Raw genomic sequence first — 21,576 nt, forward strand, 5'->3', positions numbered from 1 at the left:
AGCGTAGGTGGACTGACCACATACCACACACACACACACCACACATGTTTTCTCCCAAAAAATTAAGGTTGTCTTCATTCATATAAGTTGGAACAAGGGTAAAAACTAAGCCCCTTGGTAACTGGTCTTGATATGGGGCTTGATGCGACAGGCACTCAAACCTCAGATGAGGAAAATAGGATATCAGATTGCACTGTGAGGTGACTCTGTGTATCGGATTGGGATTTGACCAATATGGCAAATCCAGAGTCAGTCGGATTTATCTCCTTATAAGATATCATAACTTCACCAGGTATTCAGTCCCCTCGATTTCTCAGAAGAAATTCCCACAAAAGTGGATACCCGGAATGGAGATACGTGATACTGCTGGATGTCGGCGAGTGAATTCTCTTCATATGGCAGTTTCTCCTAAGATTTCGCAGACAGCATTACATCTTGAGGGCAAGCACAGTTATCCCCCATGAATCCCTCGACCGCTGACTACTGATATGGTATCGACCTACCGGAGATTGCCCCCATAGGACCGCAAAAGCATGCGCACACTTCGTTCGATGTTTTCCAGTCTCATGGTCTCTCGGTGTGAACAGATAAACTGGGCGTTCAGTTTGACTGTTAGATTGTGGACGGTAGATTTGGCAACACAAATGTTTTATTAAATGGACAGTGCAAAAACGACGGTCAGGAACACGTAGCTCACCAGTGAACCAGAAAATTTCAGTTACACTCGTCTCAGTGTTTTTTTGGCACAGCTGATATGAAAGCAGTTGAGATTTCGCCGGTAACCTGACCACTATTTCACAATGGTTGTAGCTATGGATGAGTTCGTTAGTGCCTGCATTAACGAAAGATGAATAAAAATAACTTTCAGCGGTGGCTTCCATTTTGTCGTTCGAGAAACTGCTTCAATATTTGACGTCATTTGGTTGGTTTACGGCCTCCAATCGTTGGAAAACCGACCATGATTATTTCTTCAACAACTGATTTAGCGGTGGCAGAGCATTGGCATGATCAAAAGACGACGTTGGACTGTAATACATGCTAACTTTGAAACTCAGCAACATTGTGGTCCAGTGTTAGAAGGGCTTCGTACCATGGATCGGGATGAGTTCGGGAGACTCAAACAGGGTCAGCAATGGTTTCTCCGTTTGTGTGAAGCATAAAATGTCTGCCTTGCACCTTTCTTTGAAATCTCTTCAGAACACAATGCTAGGGTAACATCTTCTTTTACTTTGGCTGTCGTTTTTCTCTGTCAAGGTACATAACAAACAGTTTTCTAAGCCTCTTGGTATGGGCGAACGGGGATAGTAAACATTCTTGGTTGATATTCAGCAGAAAATGACGGGGAGCATAATTGAATTTCCCAACTGTTAGGAGGACTGCCCCACAAGTTCAGCTTTTCAACCCAGTCAGTGCCAACCGAATTAATGTTCTGATTTGTAAACTAACAACATACTGTAGTGAATTAGAATAGACTTCACACCTGGCGTTCTTTACGAATGCTAAGTGATGTCCGCGGAAGTTCTAAGCAGCATGGGTAGTTTTAAGATACTGAGGTTCAAATAATTGTCAAATTTAAATGAATTATGATATATCCGTTGCCGTATCAAGTTTTAATGTAACATCATGGTCAATAATTCTAACCGTAACTTACTTCCACGAATTATGTAATTCAGGTGAAGTGGTTGTAGATTCTGGTTGCTAGAATCTTACCTAATCAATTGATTCATTTTTTAAATGCGGTCTAATTCGCGAAATGCATTCGTTTCCAAACCACTCTGGTCTCACTGGGAGACTCAAATGAATCCCAGGTGAATGTTTTGTGTATGCTATTCCTCAACTGAATTGGCACAAATGTCGCCTCATGTTCCATTGGTTAAGTTATTCGACAAATCGCAGCATATTTTGTAGAAGAAACACTACTAATAAGACTGCTGAAAACTTCACCCTTCTTCGGGCTCATCAGGTAGACAGTGGTCGATTATACCACAAAACCGACGAACATGACTCCTGAATGGATGTAGTTTCGCAAACTGCTCATCAATCAAGACGCCAGCATTGCAACTTCGGTCGAATCGAACTTGCATAGTATGAACTGGCTTCACTATGGCGATGGGCTGTTGATCCATATCTTGGGATACGACGTTTACACTGAATAGTACTGAGTCGTTCCAGTCTTATAACATCTGCTTGTCGGCTACAGGATTCTATATCCTCTAACATTTAATTGCTAGACCTTTTATGCGTCACAACTTGTTGTCATTTGACGAAAGGAAGAAAATTATTTCTTACTCCAACGTTTTCGTGGGAATATATACGACAAATAAAAATTTGAACAGCTATTCCAAGCTGAATCGCGCACATTGGAGGCTTATAGATATGGTGTATAGCAAAAAAACCACCCTCAGGGGTGAACACTGCGAATGTGTATTAAGTAGCGATGTCCCAACGTTCTATCAGCTGTTGCACTGTCTGACTGAACATGAATACATCCCGACCATACGCGCTAGCAGACGGACTAGGGGCGCACCGTCCAGCTGAGCTACTTCGAACTTGAATAAATCCTCGTACCATCTGCATCAAGCTTCAGATCTCAGATCTTCATTGGAAACAGAGTTGTACCTGTTCCTAAAGAGTGCTAGTTTGATGGCAACGATTCAAATGAACGATCGCTCGGAATGTGTCTGTTTTGACAATTATTCGGTTAGCGCACTGGTGAGTTTAGGATGTCGGATAAGTTACTGTTAATACTGTTGTACCTGATCCATTGACTTTTCCATGTTTGTATGTTTCGTGAATGATCGTTGCCAACCAAACCTATCACAACTGGAAGAAAACTTTTACTCAGTCGAGGTAAGGAAGAAGGTCAGCATGGCGTATACTTCGTCTCCAATGCAGTCCTTTACTCATACGATACAGCACAACAATCAACAACAAGGGCGGAATGTATGCGTAATAGAATCAACCAATGAAACAAAAAAACAGCGTAGTCCGACTGGTCACACGGCTACATATGTGTAACACGGGCTTCGACTTAAAAAAGCTATTAATTCTTAGGGAACCGTTTGCGTTACTTGTTATTCCGTAGTGTTGATGACAAAAAATTTGAGCCCAGTTAATGGCTCACGAGTTTTCCCACTTTCAGGTTTCTCGGTCATCAGGCGTTTTCTAAGCCGCCCTTCTACCCGCAATCTTTTGACCAGGTTAAACGCTTGCCTGATAACCTTATAAGAATGCTCATCCAGCTGGGAAGCAGTAGGTCTATCAATGAAAACCTAAACGTATTTTTGCGAAAATATCGAACGACTCGAGGTCATATAAGTGGTACCCGAGCAAGACACTTACATTGACAACCCAGCTGTCATTTCCCCATAGACTCTCCCATTACCATATATTGGAGAATTCCTTACTTTCAAGGCCACCTATCAAGAGATTTATTTTTAACCCACGTTTCGATTTGTACGAGAAGTGATTTGATTTTTTACTGATAGTTTTAAAGGTCAGGCCTATTGTGCGAAATTCATGTGACCAGTCTTTCACGTTGTTGTTTGACGTTTCACTGATCGATTTCACTGCATATGTAGTCGGCTCCCTGTAACTAGTTTGTGACCATTTCTAGGGTCTTGGAAGCAGTCTGCTTGTTTCTCCCCGTTTGGTTCCCAATCTTCCCTCTTTCTGTTTACTTGATTACCCCCATATTTCTGTGTCACGCAAAAAATACCACCGAAGTGAGCTTAGTGATCGGTCGTCATACTTCCGTAGTCCAGTGTTATTCGACGGCAGGAGCGTCCTCCATCTATTATGTTTCTGTTATAATGATTTACAGAATAGAGATTATAAAAATGTGTAAAGCCAGTCTGGTTCAACGTAGGCTCGCTTTTTTTACACGTCTGACTTATCCGGCTAATAGAATTGCGTCTGTCAGCTAGAATAACCCACCCATCCGTCTTGAGATCAGTTGCTGTCAAAGCCGTTTAATTTGACAAATGATCAGTATCAACAATAAGTCCCCTTCCAACTACCTCTGATTAAGTACGTTGTTGCTGCAAGCGGGATAGTAAATTCTGCGGCGGTGCTCGTGTTGAGCAGATGCTCAGAAAGAGATGCACAGTGGAGTCAGCATATATTGAAGACATAGGAGGCTACAGACCTAGTCTATGTCCGTTGTACGCATGGCAGCCCTAAGGATGAAGATAGGGGACACAGAAGCGCTAAAAATGTACATTTGAGCTTGTAGTGAAGCAAATTAAGCTTTTGTTTGGGTTGGTACTCCGAGGAGAGCCGAGGAGCTCTTTACTAATTTCCATACAGTACGGATGGGATGCTGCCATTCACTATGCGCAGTTCAAGCGGCCCCCAGTATAGGGCAGTGTGCACCAGGGCAGATCCCATTCCAACTCTGGATTGAATAAAGCTTATATGATGTCGACCACCCACGGTTACCGGACCCATTTGGATTCTGAAGACCCATGAGAAGACGAATTGGTGTTTTAAAACCACACTAGTTCATATAAACAGGTGATAGATAAGTCCGAAAATAAACGCGTAACTTCATGGTACCATGACTTTGCCACCAGGTCATTAATGTGAACTGCACCACCGCTTGCGCTGAAGCAATGATTCTTAAAAATTCGCGCAAGACTGCCTCCCAAGCCTTTCTTGACCGGTGAATTACGTCGGGCTTAACCACTCGCGTTTCCTCCCTTTGACAAAGTTATTGTGCACAACCAAGAACAAAACTCACTTAGAGGGACCCGAAGCCGGCACTGACCAGCTTGCTTGTTTGCCAGGGCAGTTATCCCGCAACTCCTCCCGATTATTCACTTGCAATCAAGAGCTCATGGTTCTTGTTCTACGGCTTCGCCGTTGACATTTATGGTAGAACATTCATAATGAATGCATAGTCGTTCTGGAAACCTCGTGAAACCTGCGAAACCGATGAAGATAATGCTCCTTTTCGTCCGCTCTGGTGGCATCAAGAAATCTTCGGGGGACTGACATTGCAATAATCTGGATGAACTCAGGCGATTGTCCTATGCCATCTGTGTCCCGAATAGAAAAATTGAAAATAACTGCATACGATCTGAAACTGAGTTGAAGTCGAGGGGACAAATAAATGGTAGGATTTGTGGCTGTTGCGGATATCTTAGAAATATTTAAAGCCGCTATGATTTGTGGAAGCAGACCTAATAAATCCGGTAAGTTTCGGTGCAGTAACACTTTGATTTTTGCTTTCAGAAAGGATGTAACAATCCTGAAAAAATAATATACGGTTGTGTGGGTTGACACGGAGGAGCAATCATTCGCTGGAAGGTCGTCATATGTACTGTCTGTGATATGTGCGTACATATTACTAGCTATGGCATTTACGATTGCAGAGACCTGCCTCAGAACGTGCAGTCCATGACCACACTTCTTACAAATCAAGGGGAAGCCCTGGAGGTTTTGGAGAATTTTACACATATCGTTACTTATTGGCTCTAAAGGAAGTATCTGGTGAATTCACTAAATTAACCTCGAGGGCGCCTATTATGTTAGCCAAATGGCATCACTTGTGGCGTTAGAAAAGTTATCGCGGGGTTTTATGGGTTAAGTGTATCAAGTTGCACCAGGGATGTGCTTTTAGGTGGATGTGAGACCTGTCCTATGCGGGTGCGTGATCTGACGTGTCTTCAGGATCTCAAACGTTGCTAGTACCGGATGGTTTCGGTGGGATAATTATAAAACAGCATGTGTTATGCATGCCAGATTGTCGTCTACCGAGACTAATGTTGTTCTCTGTGCCGCCTTCAGATGGCGCACGCTGCGAATTTACCTTGGTATAAGGGTCCCGTCAACTTCACTTAATGGTTTTGGGAAGAATTGGTTACACTCAACTGATAACTCATCAACACAAGCAAGACCATCCTTATGCACCTCACATACGGATGTCTCGTTTCTTCAGCGCACATCAGCGATTATCCTCACCCTCAATGTTGCGCGCTACCTTAACAGGTTAAACTCAAGAGGGCGCCCGCGACTTCAGTTAGTGTTGTGCCATGACTGGTTCATCAGCAAAGGGACTATCTTCCTTGGATACGGCACTGAATGCCCTCCATGACTCAGCGACTGCTGTCTATTTATTCGTTTGTATGATTTCGACACTCAGTGACTGGAGTATGCAAGAAAGAATACGATACGCCGGCTTTTTTTCATCGAATTTTAAATTTTAAATTTGCCTTCCTTGTGTTGGAGCACAAAAATTGTGAGACCCGCTAACATCTGAAAAGCAGGATTCTGCTTGCTAACATAGTTTCTTCCATTCGGATACTTTTGGCGAAATTTCGAACGCCTATCAGAATGAGATTTGAGCCCGTAGAATGAATGAAACGAAATAGTCTCATGGCTACATTTTTGCGAAGCTACGCATACTTTTCCCGACCTCACATTCATTTATATCTAGTGAGATGACGAAGGGAAATGTTTTTATAAATACTATTTTGCAATGTGAATCAATCACCGAAATTTCTCGTGCGCATATGAGTGTATTTGCTTTTTGAAGTGTAAATTATCCACGTTTCTTGGAAGCATGAAGCGCACAAGCTTTCCGATTACATTCGGCTCCTCCGCATCTGTTTTCTATGCACCTATATAGGAAACCCCGTACCGAATAATAGGCAGAATTCTCTAGGTATTCGCCCGTAACCAATATGCCATCGCTGCTAGGTTCGGTTAAGAAAGCCGACTTAAAACATCAAATGTGTGACTAAACCATCGAACGGTTTCTCATTGGTACGCAGCTGTCTGACGACGTTGAAATTTTTATCCCGGCGCTAACTTAGGTCCTTTCACACTACCCCGCTATCTAATATTCCTGTGCTACCCTCAGTTATTGCTCATACAGACCACACATCTGGTAACTGTTGTGTGGTTAACGGACTGATGATGCGTCCCAATGCTCAGCTACCTCCCAGCAGAATACTGGTCAATGTCGAATATAGTGAGGTCTTTCTTCCACCACTAGCTAAGTGAATCGAAATATGTAGGCTGTGGGATCTAATGATCAGGACAATTTGGAACGCTACGCGCGGCTCACACAGTCCTCTTGTCGAACTTGACACTCTGGTTCTAAACAAGCGAATTAAAAGCCATGTACAGCAATATTCATCAAATTTTAGAACTGCCCACTGTACCCATACTGTGCCATCAAACTGATCTAAACGGTTTGCCAAGAATGATTCGATCGACTCTTGCTTGTTTGACCATGGACCCTCACCCTGGCCAACCGATCGTATACACGGATGATGTAGATAAGCGACATGACACTTCTGTTTGTTCGTCTACGTTACCTGAGAGAAACACTCACACGAGCTATCATTATTGGTACAATACTGTTTTTGTAAATATTATTGTGGGTTTTTAGTAACAGTGCACTGTCGTAGAGTGATCGCTGCAGCCATACATACATGTCTATACTTGTTACGCTGGTTGCCCATATGGATATAGCGGTATACCACGCCAATCCGGGTACTTTAGGGATAGCTAAAACGGTGGCTGTACGTGGCGCGGCACGCAAACACAGCTAACACGCCACTGAAATCAGTGGTGCTGCGTCTACCCTATTGGTTACCGACGCACTTATATAACGATCTAAAGTAATACTTGTGCATTTCCCTGGACCGATAATACATGATTAATTTAGAATAGAAGACTCCAGCGGGTTGAACCATATACTTCGATCCAAATGTAAAAACATCCGGCGAAGACCGTTATTTACTTCAAACGAACTATATGAAATACACTTGAGCGTAGGTTTCAATGCTAAGCGATACCTCAGCTAAAAAATGGGACAACTCGGAATACTAGTCTGTTAAACCAAATTAAGGTTTCTTCATTTTCATACCACTCGATTGACCCACCGGAAGTAAGTGTAAATTTAACCATTCGGTATTGTTCATAGCTGCGACTGCGTGGTTTTCTTTCATAACGCCGCTTTGAGGTGCGACAAATTCGTCCCTGAATTTCGGCTTCTGACGATATAAGTAATCACAGTTTTGCTACAAGGCACTGGGAACAAGACGAATATCCGGCATTCTTAGCGCACAAATGTCATACGCTGTGGATCATAATGACCGAAGACATGCCGACTATTATAAATGCGATATTCAGATCCTGGCGACGCATTTTTTCGTTTTGTCTTTCATTTTACTTTCAAAGGCAATTGCATCTATTTTCTAGCTTACTGTGTTCCGGAGTGATTGGGCGGTTTTCTCGAGGGGCACGTGGTCGTTTTACGATATTTCGGTCTCTTGTTGTTTTACAACACTAACACAATAACTTATACAGATCATCAAGAAGGCAATTAAATGAGGTTATCAAACATTGCCTTATGTGGGCTGGGTTGGAGTGCTGTAATTCGCATAGGAAGCAGTTTGAATGGCACAGATTGAATCAGGAGATTTTTATCTTCAAACGTTCTATGAAAAACAAGGGAAGACTTAACGATCAGTGGTAGTTGACACTACTGACAAGAGTGTGTCCAGAGCAAATGCGGATAGACTCAAGCGCACAAGGCTGAGAAAGTGAAGAACATCTGGAAGTAGGCGTGGAAGCTAATAAGATCCGGACGAATTCATGACACTACCGAGCTAGCCTATTTTGCCCAAACGGTCTGGGTATTTCACTTTCCTTCGTTTAGTAGATCCTGTCAGTTCAAAGTTGAATGATGGTCGGAGAATGGGGGAAATAAGACTTTTGAAAAACGAAATGACAAAAGGCGTTTCACACGTACTCGGTTCACCTTCGAAGGGAATCCCCGCGTGAGCGAACGCCTTTACAATATACCATAGGGTTTTTCCCTCTGAAAGGGGTACTCTGTAACGTGTATCCCTTTTTTTGTGATTAAAGACTGGTCTTCCTTGAAAATGTTGTGCCCCATAGACTGAATGAGTTGTTTTGTAACGCCTCCTCGTGTGGTTGTTTACGTTAAGTTTACGCTATCTCTGAAATACGGTCTACTGTTTGTGCTCAGTTATTTCCATCAGTCATAATAGACCAGGAACACTTAGCTAATTTATTATCATTTTCAGAGTGAGGGAGTATGAAGTCCTTGCCAATAAGTCGTTCGTGAGTGATATTACTCATCTAGCAATAAACTACAACCAACGGTCAAGGTCATAGACTGACCGGATGTATGGGAGAAAGTAATTTGCGGAAAAACACAATATCAGCCACATATTCGTGCGGTGGTTCAAGGCATTTGGTGCGGAAAACCTAATTTTTCGGAGCAAAAAACAGGTCTCTGCTGATGACAAATGGGACTTTGCACATTTGCGACAAGTTGTTGGGGAAAACAACATGATAATCAAACATTCGAACCGTGGTTTAATGTTTTGTTGTCAAACTGCATAGGCGTCAAAACAGTTGAGAATGCACGATTATGTTTTGAATCGACTTGTAGTTCAAAATAATTTAATGGGAGTATTCCGCAGAGCTCCCTGGAGGCTTTCTGCAATTAGTCCTGTTTCACTCGTTAAGTTACAAACAAAGGTAGACTTTTTAAGCCTTCTGTTCCTCATGATAGCCTCTAACGTGGCTTAGTTACAAAAACGTTGTTGGAATCTCCATCTCGGTTGCAGTCAATATATGGACTATTGTGAGCTTTTCTCCCCGGTGCATTACACAAGCTCCACTGATTTGTCTAATGTTGAAGGCTGTTTTACATACCCTCACAAAAAAAAACGAAATCTCTTATGAGCAGACAGACGTAACGTGTGATTCACATTATATCGTCACAATTTTTCAATTAGTTTAGTTTCTACATACGTAGAAAACGCTCTGCGCTTTGTGTCTAGAAAGTCGAGAATATTTTCATAAAATACATGACGAGTGCGACAAAAGATCTGCTCATGGCCATCGGACTGCACATCGCTGTTTGCTCGTTTATTCATTAGATTGTTTGAAGAATCAGTTTACACAAACACTTTCCTTATATTTGCCGTAGTCCTTTGTTGTAATAGGATTGTTCGGGATATATGTACCTTTTGCCGGCTCGCCATGTCACTAACTGCTTGTTTGTCATGCGTTCTCTTCACAGGTGCCGGAGAATCCGGGAAAAGTACCATCGTCAAGCAAATGAAGTGAGTCGAACACAGGTTTCTGGTGACAGTACGATTCACTTATTTACTTACATGCGGTTTAAAATTTGAGACGAACCACTACTAGTGGCTATACGCAAGCCAGAGTTGCCAATATAGATATGCTGGAATAACGGCTGCAGCCGCACTCTCGAGATTAGTGCCCCGCAAGCTGTGGATAGGGAAATACACGTATTTACGAACTAATTTGGTTTCGCGAGAGACTCATCTGGAACCCAGCTGAACCTCGTTTGTGATGTTTCCAGGGAAGGATAGGGAAGTCTGTCGTGGAGGTGGCCGTTATTTTATTCGAATTCTGATTATTTTTACATAGAAGTGAGCATCAAGCTACGCAGAACATGCAGATTCACGGAACTTTCGATAAGTTGCACTGAAAATAGAGCTTTGAAAAAAAAAACTGAAATGACTTGTTCTGTGATACGAAACGCTGGACAAATTATGTACTGATGGAGTTTACTTAAACGGATGCGCAGGAATCCTGCGTCCATCTGAAACTGTGATATTCTGGAGCAAAATAACAAAAAAATGAATAGGCGTAATTTCAGTGGCGAAAATCCCCTTCAAAATGCACTTGACATTTTAGAATCAGCTACCTAAATTTGAATCACACGTAGTAGTGTGCCCCATTTACGAGATCAGAATATTAAGGTCGAATTTAGCTTTACCAGGGTTGTAAAAAGTACTAGAATATACAAGAATAGAAGAGAGGTAACGCAGAATTCTTCTACATTATCGTACAGGTTGGAATATTGCACCTCGTCAACTTGAGGCTGCTGAATCTGTCATAGAAACTCTAAGGTAGCGTCTCTCGTCTGTCCCTCCCTTTGTTCGGAAAAGTGCTCTGCTTTCAGTTCTGAAGCAGCAAAATACGTGTTTTCCATTTTCCTAGCAGCTGACATGTTTTACTATAAACTTCCTTGATTTGCGAGTGTCCCAACTTAAGCCTTCTAACCTGAAACTCTGAATCGCTAGGCACTGAGAGGCTGCCTTAACCGAAGAAGCATGAAGGAAGACGAAGTTCTGTCTCAGTACCGTTTTGCATAGCAGATGCTTTGTGAGCGGCACCACACTTCCAGCCAGCATATCGACCGTACTAAATAAAGAACCGTCAGTGGTTGTCAACCAATGGGCAACCGACGCGTAGCATTTAGAACTGACGTCTTGCAGACGGTTCCTTTTCGTAGAAAAGCAACACCGATACCTCCATAAATAATAAGGCAAGCGAATCACCATTTTTACGCTCCTGTGAAAACGAACAATACGGTTTTATTCCTATTCCGTGTCGTAACACTATTCCCTGTAGGTGCTACGCAACTCGTAGAATTTACATCCGTACTACTCTCGTTTGAAGAATACTCCTCCTGTCCTGACGAAATTATTCTGCATAGTCCAGATAAAAAACACGGAAGCACTGGACGCAAGTTTCTTTTTTATCATGACTTATCAGCGGCTCATATCGTTGACGGCGCCGAACGCACCGAAACGCTTATCAACGAACGGGTATAGTCTGATAGCAGCACACACCCGAAAGAAATAAATGAACTCAGACCACGTATTAAGCATATTCTAGAACAGCTACCCAAAAGACTGTTTCTACTGGTGCGTTTGTTCATGCCAGGTGTCTGGTATCGCTGACAACAATTGCGAGCGCTAAACCCATTTATATCGATCCTCATCGCCCTCAAGCTTTATCACTTTTCTCCGTGGCTTCCTTCCAGAAACGCTGATTTGGATCGTAGCAACAGTCTAGTTACAATGTGATATCGTAGTGTTCCCTCGTTCTGTAGTTTGCCTGAGGTTAACACACGAATGGTTCACTCTCAGTTGATCATGGTGACGCAGTTTAAAATGAACTGCTGAGAGTATAAAAAATCAGTGGCAACAAGGCAGGGGATATAGCGTTACATAGCTGGATGCTACATATTTCTCCCCCACATCACTTTCCGGCTGTTGCCAGAGGCTCGATTATTTAACTCCTGGAGGAGTTTCAATCATGTGCCTCCCTTTTTAAACAATATAGAAAGCCTTTATTGTCAAACTCGATGGATTTTAATAAATATTACTGAAGGAGTGAAACAATTGTATCCCATTTTATCAACTGTCACTGCCATGTCATCTTTGAAAAAAGTGATCTCGTAGAAAGGTCAAATTCTTTTAGTGTTTGGTTGGGTATGTTCCTGCACGTGCTCGATACATAGGGAAGAAGCTCTATTTACGTATTCGTGGAAAAAAATAAACAGCTGAATAATTATAGTTAGAAGACAAAATAGTGCAAGACAAAGTTTCGATTCTACACCTTCATGGACCAAATTCATATCATCCAAGCATGATCTTTATGGCTGATTTCTGGTGAATTTCGGTCGTTTTTATCACGTTGATCACATGAAATTCTTAAGCACTGATCGATGTGAATGATGAGACCGCATTTAACCTGTTAAATAGGTTGACATACATCATAAACATATTTTTGGAACTGGTTCGAATTCTTTGAAAATGTAGATACAGTTCGTGTACAGCTCTGTGCAAGTTGGACAGAAGATCGACGTCTAGTCCATTTGTTTGGGCCACAAATTGGACAAAACGGGTTCCAGGTTGCTGTCTAGTGTGTATCAGTCATCCTTATAATACTTCTATACCTTTGTACCAACAAATCTCGTCACTAGGTAGTAGATTCTTCAACACTATTTGTCGTCTCCGTTTTATTCGTACAGGATCATTCATGAAGGTGGATTCACACAGGAGGACAACAAGCAGTTCAAACCAGTCGTGTACAGTAACACTATCCAGTCGATGGTAGCCATACTGCGGGCAATGAATACGTTGGGAATTCAGTTTGGGGATGGGGAACAAGGGGTAAGTGGACATAATAGTTGCATAGTTTTTCGTAATGGAGTATCCTTTGGATGTATTAAGTACTGTTACTTGTTTTAAAACATTTTTGGCAGTAGCAAAAATGAACACTTACACTTTGAAGAACCCTGCGTTTTTCATTTTATGTTTAGGATGACTTTGAGCCACAGGGACCTTCTACATTGTTATCCCGCATCTCTGTCTAGCTGAGTAACTCTTCCACTCGATTCCGAACTCCACTGTTGATTTGGAATCTCAGTTGATCATTTAGCAGCACGCCACACAGGCTTCCCATTTCCCACTACACGCAGTTGACCTGACGTTATGAGGCTGATTGAACTTATTATTTCCGCCGTAACTTGCTCTAAACAGAACTCTGAGTGGCGGTGAATTTTTCACTTTTAACCGCATTCGCCCATTCTGTCTGCATTTTTATTGGGACTACCATATCAAGACACAGCTGAAAGCGTTCACGGAAAATTCCGGTTATTAGTCAGACCTTGGACGAACAGCCACCCAATTTTTATTCCCATTCATGTGAAGTCGTTTGACCAAGACAATGGTCTAAATGAACGATGCTTATCATCACTGGGGAATATACCCCAATATGTGGTCATAGTGAATTGGGGTCAACGTGGACTGTCTCCAAGTTTTCTTTCTATTAGAAAGTCAACATGAGTTTCCAGCAACCTTGTGAGTAGTTTCCTCCACGATAGAAGTATATTTCGTCAGACTGGAAAGCAAACTGCAGTCAGTTGAACAACATCATGGGGACGGTATACCTCCATAGTTTCACTGTCATCTCATCTGACGAAACTGCTACGTGAGGAACCAGTTTGGTCCTTATTAGGCGACCGCTAACGGGTGGTGCGTGTGGTTTGGGCCTATCCCAGTCGTTGGTCGACGTGTCCAGGGTATCATAATGCTTCCCTCCTATCTTGATCTCTTGTGGCACTCGTTCAAGCTTATCAACAAACTACTCCAAATGTGCGTTCGACTGATGGTTGTATGCTGGACTGCAGTTATGGTCAATAGTGGAGGTACACAAGAATCCTGAAATTGTACTGAAGCGACCCGAGAATCATTATCATTGTCGAGTGACTTCCGGATTAAAACTGATAAAATTAACTCAAGCGAGAACTGTCATTGTGATTAAAGTTGTGTATAAGGCAATATTTCGAACTCTTGATTTGGTAACAGCATCTACGACAGTTTGTTGCGCCAAAAGGCCCCGCAGAGTTGAGATATACTTGGATTCATGAGCTTTTTGATCTTTACGAAGGCTTTAGTTCAGATTTGGCAGGAAGCTTTGACGCCATGGAGAAATGTTGGTTCATGAAGCACTACTGATCGATGTCCACATTCCAAAATCCTAGTCTTTACGGGATTATCACAAAATCTTTTGACGTCATACGTTGTAGTGGTTGACAGGCGCTTAAACGCTTGCTCAAATTCCACACAAGGAATACTGATGAAAATCCGACCCCTTTTGCATTCAGCTCTATCTCAAGTACTATTCGCCTACTGCATTGTTTGCCTGTTTACACGCTCCGCCGACCAGACGTATCATATAACGTTATTCTTTGACCATTTGCGTTGCCCGATGAGCGGCGATTCCTACCCGTTGCGTAATATAGTCGTCATGACCATACGGAGTACCTTCTGCCTATCTCCTTATTCAATTACTAACGGATATTCCATTTCTGATTTATTGCGACTACACCCCAAAGTATGTAGGCTGCACGACTTTACTGAGAGGTCGGAAAAACGGATCTTCTGAAATTTGTTTATTGATTTTCAAGGCCGTATCAAGGCAGCTTTTGTCAACAACCGACACCTATGGCATCGACGTGACGTCGGTTTATCTGTCGAACGCAGAGTTTATACTGCGGCAGTGCGATCCATACTGCTTTATGGGTTAGGGAGATCGCTTCTACGCGCACGGGACATACGGAAGTTGTCAGTGTTTGACCACGGGTGTTTCCGGAACATTGGTTTGGTCTAGTGGGAACATCGGAGTAGCAGTGCCGAAGTACGCCAGATGGTTTTGGAATGAAGGATCTCTCCTGCGATAGACGAATCACTCACAGGCTACGCTGCTTTGGAGATGTACTCCGTATGCCAGAAGACCGTGTGCCTCGCAAAGTTCTTTCCGCCCAGCCCCGTACTGAGTGGAAACAATGATCGTTGGTTTACTTGCGTTAGTACTATGACAAGACAGGACAAACAGGTCCTGAAACTAGTTTGACATCTTTTCCTTGGTTGTTCGGTCCTAATCTTATCAAGTGAGTCTAGCTTCATTCCTTTCACGAGCCCCACACATTAGCAAACATAATAATGCAAGAGTTGTCATAATATAGATAGGTAATGAGCAACAGTCAAGCAGTAAATTGCTCGCATTTGAAAACGGACTAAAATGTACATGTTCATTAAATCGACACAACAGTCGAAATTAGATTGTTTTAGTTGTGCTAACTGTTGCTACGTGCATTACGATGGGAAAAGCTTGGTGTTATAAACAGTCCAGATGCTGTTACCATTCATTCTTTGTCAAACAGGCAGAATGCGGGCGGTCGTAGGAGAAATGTGGACGACCCTGATTAACAGATATACCACAGTTATGCTGCATCTGTAACGTTTGTTTGAAAGTTGTCCACCTAGAATGAAATTGGGATATAAAACTGTTTTCCCTGAGCTGAATGCAATCAATTGCGTGTGGTCGCAATAACTAGTCCATGTGGATTGTTTCACACTTAATTTTTTGGCGTAAACTTTACCTAGCGTTCAATTAACCCGGTGACGAATTGACGATAAATTGACCCGAGCTAAACTGGTCTCCAAAGGTGTAACTGTATTTTACGTCTTTATTAGCGTGAGTAGCGCACAGTCTAGTAAGTCGAGGGCTGATAGCTAATGTCATGTTGTCCGTCTAGGAAAAAAACCAGCTGTACCAAATATAGTTTCACTGAACGACGCAGGCTCTACGATGAACCAACCACTACAAATCGAACATCCTCGATTCCAGAAATCACAAGCCTGACGTTTTCAGTCGTCCGAGCAAGCCAACTTTCTCTTAACTGCCTGTCCATCCACTGGAGGTGTGCAAATGGCTGCGCGTGAGTGCGTGTCCATCCCCAAGAACAGACGCACGTACGCGTCTGTTGCGAAAGCACACGGTCTGTCGTAACAAAGACTGGCATTATGGGCTTTACAGCGCATTTTGTCCTATAATGGGCGTGGTCAGAGAGGCATTCACTCACTGTATGTAACACACGCACATGGGGCTTTATGACGGCCATCGTGCGGTATGCTTAGGGAAACGTGGTCAGAATTTATCGATCGCCGACCTGAAGCGATGTCATGAGGAAAAGCAGTGGTGAAAACTGCTCCCGTCCTGTTAGACTTAAATGCAGTTTGGACGGGTTTGCCTACGGACAACACGTGAAGACAATGATTCGCATATATTCTGTCTGAGAGTAGCAACTGGCTAAGTCGATTAAAGTTTCGCTAATGGACTTTCTCGGCCGACCAGTTAGGTATGCAAATACGGTAGTTATAGGAGTGATTTTGCACGGTTTTGTCGCACATTTGCCATTCAACATCAGTTGACATACCGTGTTTAGATCGTTGGACAAATTTTGGGATAGCAGACTCGGGCTGACTATTACGAAACAGCCCCTTATAGTTTCGTCAGACAGAGACTTTATTTTTCAGAAAAAAGCCATTCATTATGGATCTGATGAATATCGTCTAACGGCACAAATACCTGTCAGTAAGATTCTTTATTCTGTCACTAGCAACACAGTTTCTGCCAAGTTTTCCTGTACCACATCACTGATTAGTTGAGACATTGTCTAGACCCCTTGTAGGTACTGCAATAGGCGGTCGTAGCTGACGTAGGTAGGAAGCATGTGTAGTCACGATTAGCCATCCATATCGACAAACAAGCAGCTGAAAGAAAGATACTTTCAAGTTGCACGGGCTTCTAGTTTTAAAGATGCTACACTAAGCTCTAATTTACACATTCTGAATTTAAAAAGAAATATTTCAGCGAACCATGCTGAGAAACTCATGGTGGACGGTCACCTGTCTCTGGATTGGTTCATCACATTCAATGAAGCCGATGTACAACATAGTTCGGTGAGCACACCCTATAGGTCTATGTTGAGCCGCATATATCACCGTCGGAAAACCATGTACCCGGTGAAAAACTCGAAGGAAAACGGTCAGTGGGTGAATAGGAGAGAGCAATTTTGAAGCCACTATCATGCTCAACTGGGGTCCTGTAACTGTCAGTTCAAGTGGGTACAACTGAACGACTGAGCCTCACACTGCATACACAAAAGTCTCATGGAGTTGGTCTCTTGGTAAACAAATATGGTTGGCCAGTGTTAGCCATCATTCAGCTGGGTCTGTACAACGATGGTCACAGAGAGCCAACCCTAACACCGTTGTAGGCATAGTACTCTAGCATTTTCGGCTTGACACTGCATCTTTTGCGGATGGATACATGAACCACGCAAGTAGGGTACAACAGGATTCATTAAATTCTAATTCAGAACCATACAATAAAATACAATACAACATGTATAAAGCAGATTTGGCATCGCAATAAAAGCGTTTAGCGTAACAAGCAAACCAAAGAGTCGCTTACGTCCTACAGGTTCAAGTGATGGATACAGCATATACGGAAGTTTCGTGGTGCCCCCCCCCCACGTGAGATGTGCAGTAGGCACGCGTATACGACTAGCTGGTACAAGCCAGTATTCCGTCTCGTCCACACAACGGTCACAGAAAGTCATCTTTAGCATCGTTGTAAACCTAAGACCCCACAATATCCATGACCTTAGAGCAGGATTGTTGACAGAGGAGTACAGCCTTACAATTCACTTCGGATAGAATGAAAGTTTCGTTACCGACAAGGCGGATCCGGAGTGTGTTTGGTCGGCACTCTTAGCCCTAATTCAGGTTGGCTCCCTGCACGCAGTATCGATTATTGAAAGTCATTTCTAATACCATCACAAACGTAAAACACCAAATCAATAAGCGTGCTGTTAAGTTCATAGACGACCATTACTGAAAGCCACTTCTAGCGCTGTTACAGGTTCAGCCATCTAGTAAACTCAAAAGGCCTAAGCGCATCTGATACATATACCCCACCCACCGACGTTGATGAGTTTTTATGTGGACGAAATCGGTCAGTGGTTGAAGCGCGAATTTATTGGCCGGAACGTCCGTGGTTCCAACCGACCTATGCATCTCAAACTTTACTGTCTAGGTTATTAGTTTGGTTCTGCAGTATCCGGAACTTTTGTGCTTGGACGCGATATGGCTTATCAACGTTGTTCATCATACGGAACACAATGTCTAATATAGCTAGATAGTCGAGACAAGACGGACAAAAAAGAAAATCCCAAAGTGATAAGACGGCCAACTACATCAGTGGTGAATCACACGGTTCTCCCATAGGCTTGGACACTATAAATGTAATGCATCTGATAGTATCTTCAGTAAACATTTGAGTTTATTAAATGACAATACCCTAGGTAGGGTGCATCAAAAGCTAGTGTTTGAATAACGGCGAACACAAAAGCACTACTCGGAAACCTAAACCAAGGACCTGCAGTTGTGAAATGCATCAAGCATCAAGATTTTGGCGGTGATACTCACCGGGACGACAGTGAGAGCTACCTGTTACCCGTTCGGGGTCGTACATACGTTAAAGTCCTATGTTGACAGGCCATCAGAATGTTCTGTACATTTAAAAATGTCGAGGTTGACAGTGTAGCAATGCTCACGCATGTTTCATTCGTCGAGAGATCAGCAAGATCGACCTGGGATTTGAAAACCCTTACTGCTCGCTTTGTCGGCTTTCTGTTTGGTGTGTGCATTAAGGTGTACACTTTTTCGAACAAGATTTGAGTCCATTTTTAGTTTGTGACTTCGCGTTATCTGTTCATCGCAGCCGTTTCCTTCCGCTCAGTCTACACTTATCAAAAAGCATCCGAAACGCTCTTTTCAACCTATTTTATACTAGTATTCGATGAGAAATGTAGCATGCACAACTTGCCGTCGTAAACCCTGAATGTTTATTTAGGATACCGATCAGATAGATTCTGTACCCTAGTAACTTCAACTGCGCTCCAAGACGGTTTGCATTAGACATGACAGCCCTTCTCTCTCGAATGAACATATCGCAAGTGGATGATCAATAAATAACGTATCGCACACTTTCCGCACTGAGGTAGTAACTTTTCATTTATATCTGGTTCCTCCAAACAGCTTTTGTGAGTTTGCGTCATATTCACGGATGACGCGCTACTATGTACCAATTTAATTATAAAGGCAATCTGATTAGATAAACCATCAGCGAAATACACTTACTTGCAAACTAATTTGGCTTTGCGAGAAACTCACCTGGAACCCAGCTGAATCTCTCGTTGGTGATGTTTCCAGTCGACCACCATCCTTGGAAAAGTTGCCTAGTCGCATCGCCAAAGGTACTAAAACTTAAGGATATTGTGCTGGGGATGCAGCCACGTGAACGGACCATCCCAAATTGGACGGTCGGCTGGCTTCAGACGAGTCGAACTTTCTCAAGGAAAGTAACAGCAACAAGAATATCTAAGGAGGAATGCGATATTTGAGTAGCTTATAGTTCTAGGGTTCTGTCGACAAAGGCATCCAGACAGACTTTCTCACTGCAACCCACCAGGTGGTGAACCTTGAGAAATGAACGAATATGCATGTATCGCAATTCGACATTTTAGTGTACGACAGGACAAATACCACACATAATCGGAATACGGTATCCAGCTAACGGAAGATAACACGAACGCATCAATACTAATACATGTGGGAACTCCCTCCATATTTAACCCTGCTTGTCGTTTGACCTACTATAACAGACCTACTATAACAACTACTACGAACATACAAGAGTAGCTCAAATTTTGGTGAACAAATTGCAACAATTTTATAATCCCCATCAACCTGAAGGGTCAGGAGACTGTTTGTCAGACTTGTATCCATTGACCAACATGTTAGGAGATACTCTATGGATGCCGAACAGGTATCCTTCAGTACAGCTCAATGGGTTACAAAGGCATGCAAATGGTCGTAGCATCATAAGGTCCGGTATCTTCGCAACAGCTTACACTAGATAACGTGTACTTACCTAAGAGGACTTGAAGAACATCTAGTTCTAATAATCATATGCTCGAATTGATTATATCAGAGTAGTATGCACACCATTTCATGATGTACCGCCTAGCTGAAATTTCCTTTTAGAAGTCAGATTCTATTCGCTTAAGCGATACACTGATAGGCGTAATTTGGTCACCTGAACTGCTGAAACTCTAGCTGGCTCCGCTTAAGGACTGTGCGTGAATGAACCGAATATCCCAGATACCACAACGCTGCTGTTCCGAGAAGTTCATTTCATACTGACTGGAACGCATCAACTTGCGTTTAGGTTATTTCGGTAGACGTAATAGCCCCATTTCCCCAGCTGCGTTAGAAAGGAGGACCAAGCGGGGTTGCTTTCACGCCGTACAGTGCAGACGGTCACATTCTTTTTGCAGCATATCCCCTAAGTAAACTTGGATAGCGTGATTTTCGAGCTCATGGAGGCTAGTCTTGGGACGATCCATATGACAATCCTGTATTTTGGATGCATACGAGCTCCGGTTTGACAACTTAACTCTGTCCCTTCAGTGAAGTAACCAAGTCGAATCCTCTGCTAGATAACATCTCTAACCTCACTACAATGAGGTAACCCATTCTCACTTATATTCTTTTTTTGTGCGAAATTTGCGTACGGATTTGGTGCAATGTGCTTAACTCCAAGACTGCGTGGGTGGTCGTTCTGGAAAGTGAATCAGACGCATTAATTTAGCAACCATCCATAAGTTAAGCCTAAAGGGTGGAATATTTGGTTCGGAACAGCTGTTGTTTCATCCGGTGTAGTCGGGATGTTTGTCTGATTGGTCTCAATCTTTTCGAAGGACTTGATAAATGCCAAGCTGTGGACCGACGTGCAGCTGGACTATTTCCTCAAAGGTGGCTTTGTAACCAAATGCTACGATTTAAGCATCCTCTCGAGAAAGGCACCTCATACCCTGGAAAGGCTGCCATGGTAGAAATAGGTTAATCAAAGTAAAACACCCGCCCCACTGAGCAGTGGTCTTACAAAGAGTATTTTTGACTAACTTAAACGGTTTGGCAAAATACAGTCATTTACAGAGCAAGTTGGTGTTGGCAGGAGACTTATCCGGATCGCAGTTGAACCTCTGGCTTACGAATGCGCTGCAGGGGCGCCGTTTCATGTTTTACTTGGAGCCATATTTGAGATGTCACAGTAGATATCCTTAAAACAAACGTACTTTACAAATAAGCAACTTACGCCACCTGTGTAAAGATTAGTGTTCAACGAAAGTGGAAGAAGAAAACGTTGACTGTCCAATAATTTTGCCCGAGGACTTGTAGGATGTAATGTAAACAAGGCAATTTTTTATTTGATCTACTTTAATTTACTAGCATGTTGTGCTAGTAAGTCCTCCGTACCATCGTAATATATATATATATATATATA

At 42.7% G+C, this 21,576-nt stretch overlaps 1 protein-coding gene across 1 annotated transcript in view; it reads left to right on the forward strand.

Annotated features, from left to right (window-relative positions):
• The window catches only part of T265_07748 (hypothetical protein), a gene marked incomplete at both ends in the record, with an annotated part of 48,222 nt that overhangs the window by 11,869 nt on the left and 14,777 nt on the right, over positions 1-21,576 (forward strand). The window contains 2 exons of the mRNA XM_009173347.1: positions 10,073-10,115; positions 12,845-12,986. Of these exons, the coding sequence (XP_009171611.1) occupies positions 10,073-10,115; positions 12,845-12,986 (185 nt within the window). The remainder of the gene's footprint in view (positions 1-10,072; positions 10,116-12,844; positions 12,987-21,576) is intronic.

This window comes from Opisthorchis viverrini (assembly GCF_000715545.1).
Source record: "Opisthorchis viverrini unplaced genomic scaffold opera_v5_181, whole genome shotgun sequence".
NCBI lineage: Eukaryota > Metazoa > Platyhelminthes > Trematoda > Opisthorchiida > Opisthorchiidae > Opisthorchis > Opisthorchis viverrini.